At 34.3% G+C, this 6,009-nt stretch overlaps 1 protein-coding gene across 2 annotated transcripts in view; it reads right to left on the reverse strand.

Annotated features, from left to right (window-relative positions):
• Positions 1–5,832, reverse strand: part of arfgap3 (ADP-ribosylation factor GTPase activating protein 3) — an 11,138-nt gene extending 5,306 nt beyond the window's left edge. The window contains exons 1-9 of one of the 2 annotated variants that reach the window (XM_024290820.2): positions 5,639–5,832; positions 4,859–4,977; positions 3,481–3,553; positions 3,263–3,394; positions 3,097–3,177; positions 1,211–1,304; positions 1,075–1,137; positions 960–1,006; positions 730–881 (exon numbers count right to left, since the gene is read on the reverse strand). In XM_024290820.2, the coding sequence (XP_024146588.1) occupies positions 730–881; positions 960–1,006; positions 1,075–1,137; positions 1,211–1,304; positions 3,097–3,177; positions 3,263–3,394; positions 3,481–3,553; positions 4,859–4,977; positions 5,639–5,707 (830 nt within the window). In that variant the 5' untranslated portion in view covers positions 5,708–5,832. The remainder of the gene's footprint in view (positions 1–729; positions 882–959; positions 1,007–1,074; positions 1,138–1,210; positions 1,305–3,096; positions 3,178–3,262; positions 3,395–3,480; positions 3,554–4,858; positions 4,978–5,638) is intronic. The other variant, XM_024290812.2, reaches the window with a different exon arrangement.
• Positions 5,833–6,009: the final 177 nt, after the last annotated feature.

The raw sequence follows: 6,009 nt of genomic DNA on the forward strand, positions 1-6,009 counted from the left end.
TAGCTAGCATGTAGCTGAAATATAAGCTAAACTCTAGAATAGACTAAAAACTGAAAAAAAGCCTAAATTAGCCAAAATAGCTAGCATGTAGCTGAAAAATTGGCTAAACTCCAAAACTGCCAAATTTTTTTTAAAAGCCTAAATGAGAAAATAGCTAGCATTTAGCTGAAATATTAAATTCCAAAACAGCCTAAAAAACAACAACAAAAAATAATAAATTAGCCAAAATAGCTAGCATGTAGCTGATATATTACGTAAACTCCAAAACAGCCTAAAAAAAATTATAGTAAATACCAAAATAGTCCAAAAAGCTAGAAGAATGCCTATTTTTTACACTTTAAACATAATTATGAATAATAAAAAGTCAGGAATATAATTCCTGAATAAATCAACTTAAACCTTAAATAACTTTCAATATTTCACTCTTCATAAAAATAGATTTTGTCAAAATTATACAAGTTAGAAATTAGCACAAGATAACATAGGGCTATGAATAACAATAAAATAAAATGATCTGGAGGGCCGGATCCGGCCCCTGGGCCTCGACTTTGTCACATGTGCCCAAAAAATGTATTGCAATGTATCATGAAGGTCTAATGGCAACAAAAACATAAACAGTCTATTTTTTCTCTCTGGGTTTTGGTCCAAAAGAAGCGAGCCCAAACGGCTCCTACAGCATTAAAGGTTGCAGACCCCGGGGTTAACCAAACACCAGAACCAGAACCTTACATGGACTCCTCAGAGGCGACCTCCTTCTTGGCAGAGGTGGAGCTCTCTTCCTTCTCTCTGCGTTTGTCTGCAGCCTGAGCCTTCTTCTCCAGCTCGGAGAAACTCTGACTGCTGACCTTCTGAGCGCCCAGACCGCCCTTCTTAGCTGCCAACTACAACCCAACAAACATCAATCAGTCCTGCATCTGACGAAACAACCAGAAACATACATTTCTGAAATGTGACTTTACTGTTTTTTTGGTGCCTGCTGGCTTCTTCTTGAGCAAAGAGGAGGCTTCTGTGGAAAAATGACACGATTAAATCTTCATGAATTTAGTCCAAAGATTAAAGCAAATATAAACCAACCTGCTGGATTTGCTTTTGGAGAAACACTCAACATTTCCACACTGGGACCCTTTTCTTCATTACCTGAAAGTGACAAATTTAGATCAAAGCAAACCGAATAACAGAAATCTAACAATTGATGATCGATCAAAAATACCATTTTGGTCTTCATCTTTTTCCACAGTTGAAGGTTTCTTTGGAGTTGAGGAGCTGAGAGTCATTTTGTCCAAGTTCAGGTTATCGGGGACCGTCTGGAGAAAACAAAAATACACACAAACACACACAACATCTTCTTTATTGAGGTTTCTCTGCTGGTGACTTTCCACACAACAACATTGAGGTTAGATTCAAATATTTAGTTAGATTTTCATCCCAAACAATTGATATATTGTCCTTCAGTCAAAACAAACTAATTTTTACACTTGAATATGGGTCAATTTTAACCCGAACACAATAATAAAGTCAAGAAAAAGTTCTTCCAGCCTGTGAATAGTTTATTACTGGGTTAATAAAATCAATTAATCGATCGAAGCTTAATAGATCAATAATCAAACTATAAAAATAGAGATCGATCTAACGTATAAAGCCAAATTAGCCAAAAATAAAGTGAGCATTTTGCTAAAACGTTAGCTTATCTACAAAAAAAGCCCCAAAAAACCTTAGTAGGTGCCAAATTAGTCAAAAAAGCTATCACATTGCTAAAATACTAGCTTAACTCAGAATTAGCACAAAAAAATATGTAGATGCCAAATTAGCAATAAAAAAAAGCTAGCATGTTGCAAAAATACTAGCTTAACTCAGAATTAGCCCGAAAATCTCTGTATATGCCAAATTAACCGAAAAAGCTAGCGAGTTGCTAAAATACCAGCTTAACTGAGAATTAGCCATAAAATCCTTGTTAAATGTCAAATTAGCCAAAAAGGCTAGCACATTGCTAATATACTAGCTTAACTCAGAATTAGTCCAAAAAACCTCAGTAGATGCCAAAATATCCAAAAAGGCTAACATGTTGCTAAATACTAGCTTAACACATAATTAGCATAAAAAAAAACCTCAATAGATGCCAAAATTGCTAAAATAGCTAACACGTTGCTAAAATGTTAGCTTAATTCAGAATTTGCCCCCAAAAAACTCAGTAGATGCTAAATTAGTCAGAAAAGCTAACATGTTGCTAAAATACTGGCTTAACTCAGAACTGGTCAAAAAATTATTATTAAATGCTAAATTAGCCAAAAAAGCTAACATGTTGCTATAATACTAGCTTATCTCCTAATTAGGTTAAAAATCCTCAGTAGATTCCAAAATTGCCACAAAAAAAGTTAACGTATTGCTAATATACTAGATTAACTCAGAATTAGCCCGAAAATCTCTATATATGCCAAATTAGCCAAGAAAGCTAGCACGCTGCTAAAATACCAACTTAACTGAGAATTAGCCATAAAATCCTTGGTAAATGTCAAATTAGCCAAAAAGGCTAGCACATTGCTAATATACTAGCTTAACTCAGAATTAGTCCAAAAAAACTCAGTAGATGCCAAAATATTCAAAAAGGCTAACATGTTGCTAAATACTAGCTTAACACATAATTAGCATAAAAAAAACCTCAATAGATGCCAAAATTGCTAAAATAGCTAACATGTTGCTAAAACGTTAGCTTAATTCAGAATTTGCCCCAAAAAACTCTGTATATGCCAAATTATCAGAAAAGCTAACATGTTGCTAAAATACTAGCTTAACTCAGAACTGGTCAAAAAATGATTATTAAATGCTAAATTAGCCAAAAAAGCTAACATGTTGCTATAATACTAGCTTATCTCCTAATTAGGTTAGAAATCTTCATTAGATTACAAAATTGCCAAAAAAAAGCTAGCATGTTGCTAATACACTAGCTTAAATAGCTTAAACAATATTGGAGCAGGGAGCTTGTAGCACCTACAAGCATTTTCCAACGACATTTTTTTTTTATTTGCTCCCAATGATGAAGTTGAAGAAAAGTTCTCTGTAGTTTGTGAGCCTCATTCTGCTCTGTTGTTGTTCTCATACCTGTGAATGAAGAGCGAAGAAATCCACCTGCTTGTCATCCGGTGATGTTGGAGACAGAGGAGCTTGGCTGTCCAGCCACAGCTGTGGTGAAGAGGAACAGTCGATATCAGGTTGATCGGTTAAATAATTACAGACCAGTTTCAGCAAACCCCCGTGACTTCATCACCTCTGTGCCGTGGCGTCTGGTAGCTTGCGTGGCTAACGTTTTGATCTTTTCTCGGTACAGCTGCGCGGCTCGGCAGTTATACTTGGTATTGGCGGCGCTGGACGTGCAGCCGTGCTGGTTGAAGAATGCAATCTGTCACAAAACCAAAGAGGACTTAGAAAAAAGGGGAAAACGTTTCAGACAATCGTTAATAAATGTGTTGATGTGGGTCTACTCACTGCACTAGCGTTGCCTCCTACTTGCATACATCTTAGCTGGAACCAGGACCAGTTAAAATCCAGTTCAGTGGACCTGCAACAGGAGTTCAAAGAAAAATTAGAAATTTCCATCCTATGAATAAAAATCATATTCTTTTGTCAAGTTTTTTGGACTTGTTGAATAAAATCTTTAGTTATTGTTAAGATTATTATTTTATTTCTTACATTTATTTCATATTTTTTGTCAAATAGTTTAATTTAGGGTAATTACGTTTTCTTTTAAATAAACATCTTAAATTAAAATGAATTAAACAGCTGAATTCATAAAAGAGCCCACATTTATTGCTTCACTTTAACACTATAATTTATACATATATATTTTTAATTAAAACGAGTATTTTACTAGCAAAACTGCTTGGCTTTTGCATTTTTTTGTTTTTTTGCAAAGTTTTTGGAAAATTTTGTGTGATTTTTCGGGAAAAATTTGTTCTTGTTTTTTTTTCAGATTTTTAGCAAAATTTGTTTGTTTTTGGCAGTTTTTGCAAAGTTTTGTTTTAAGTTATTTTGCAAAGTTTTTTCAATTTTTTTTGCAAAATTTTGTATTTGTTTATTTTTAGCCATTTTTTTTGCACCATGTTTTTGCAAAATTGCAAAAGTTTTGCAAACTTTTATGTAAATATAAACGTAGATAATGAATAAATAATAATAATAATAATAATAATATAATTTAATAAGAAACTGGATTAATATGATACAGAAAAGATTAAACACTTGAGGACTAATAAATTCTGTAACCTGCATTTCTGGAGCCACATGTGGCTCTTTTATTCCTCCATTGTGGCTCTCATTCAAGAAAAATAAAATGTTTGTAATTTTAAAAATATTTATCAGTCATAAAACTTTATTTAACTCATTCACAAACTATATGTGTCGCTCTGCCAATAATTCAGGAAGCAGTGCGGCTTTTGTCTAAGTTTACCAAATGTGGACACTTTTTAGTAACACAAAAAAATTAAGGTCATTGAGCACAGCCAGAATAAAAGATCATTGGATTACAATTTTTGGGGGGGAAAAAAGGTTTTAAGTGTGACATTTGGTCAGAAAAATCCAGAAAGGCTGACTATTTTCTTAATTTTACATTACACTCCCTACTAGAACACTTGAGATGAACCTGCATGGGAGAGGCGGGCTTTTATTTTGAAAGGAAGTCATGTGAGCCTCTGTCAAGTTATTTCATTTTAGAAAAAAAGTATATTTTCTCTTCATGTCTCTTTTTTATTTACATTTATCATGAAAGCAGAATGATAGAAATCAGTGTCTTATTTATCTAAAGGATGCAGTGAGGCTTTATGGGTTGCAGTTGGTTAGAAATGGACCTGAATGTCCAAACTCAACGTACCTTATGAAGGACAGATGAACACCCAGAGACCTGTGAGTCCCAGAGCAGTCTATACAGAGGAACACTCCGTAGGTGATGCTGGCCCAGCTGGGGTTTTTAGCCGCACAGTCAAAGCAAACCTACAGGAAAAAAAAAAACAGAAATAAATAAATATCAGTGTGATGATTAATTTGATGGGTTTTAGATCAAACCAGCATTAACTTTGAATCGCATCGACAACTACATTTTATGATTTAAATCGAATCGTTAACATAATATGTTACACCAAAGGAAAAAAAATAACCAATTTTGACCAAATAATACAAATTATATCATTTGTTTAAAGACCTCAAAAAAGAAGGAAGAAAAGAAATGGAAGCATGTGGGTTAGAACAGCTGTTAGATTATACAGAAGCTGTTTTTCCAGTTTTTTTTTAATCACCAACATAAAATATTGAGGCGTAACAACTTCCTAGTCATTAAGGATGTCCGCAATGACGTGTCCATTGTTTAGGCTGCACCAAATTTAAGCCAAAACAAACATGGCTGATGGAAACAGTCAAAAATACTGCTAGCTAACCTTAACATATGGTTCAAAGCTAGTTCAGTCGACTATAGCTTGTGAAAAAAACAGCATTCAACAAGTGTTTATGGCAAAGCGATATTTGGCGAAAAACGTAAATTATTATTATTAAGTGTTTTAGGAATTTAAAAAAAAGTGCGACGTGTCAGTTTCTTGATTTTAACTTCCTCGTTAAAATACACCAACCACCGACCGTCTACCATTTTTTCCCCCCTCACCTTGTTCGTCGGAATGGAGCGAAGTCGCTTAAAAATGGCTGAAATGTCCTGTTTGCTCGGGTCTGCCATCGTTGTGCCTCACAGTCTGTAAACCTGCCCGGTGGTGGAAATATTAGCAACCAACAAGCACCGTGTTTCTCCAAATAACAGCCGAATGCGACACGTCAGACACAGAACACCACGGTCTTACCTGATTGGCTAAAAAGAGCTCGTGGTTGTGTTATTGTTATGTGGACTTCTGGGTAATGTAGTCGAGTTCGACAATTGGCGAAATCTTTTGTTTGCTAAATAAAACAAACATTTCTTCTATTTTTTTTAATAATTTCTGTACTTGTTATTAATTCTAAATTATATTTTATATTTATATAATA

Source organism: Oryzias melastigma, linkage group LG23 (genome assembly GCF_002922805.2).
Source record: "Oryzias melastigma strain HK-1 linkage group LG23, ASM292280v2, whole genome shotgun sequence".
Taxonomy (NCBI): Eukaryota; Metazoa; Chordata; class Actinopteri; order Beloniformes; family Adrianichthyidae; genus Oryzias; species Oryzias melastigma.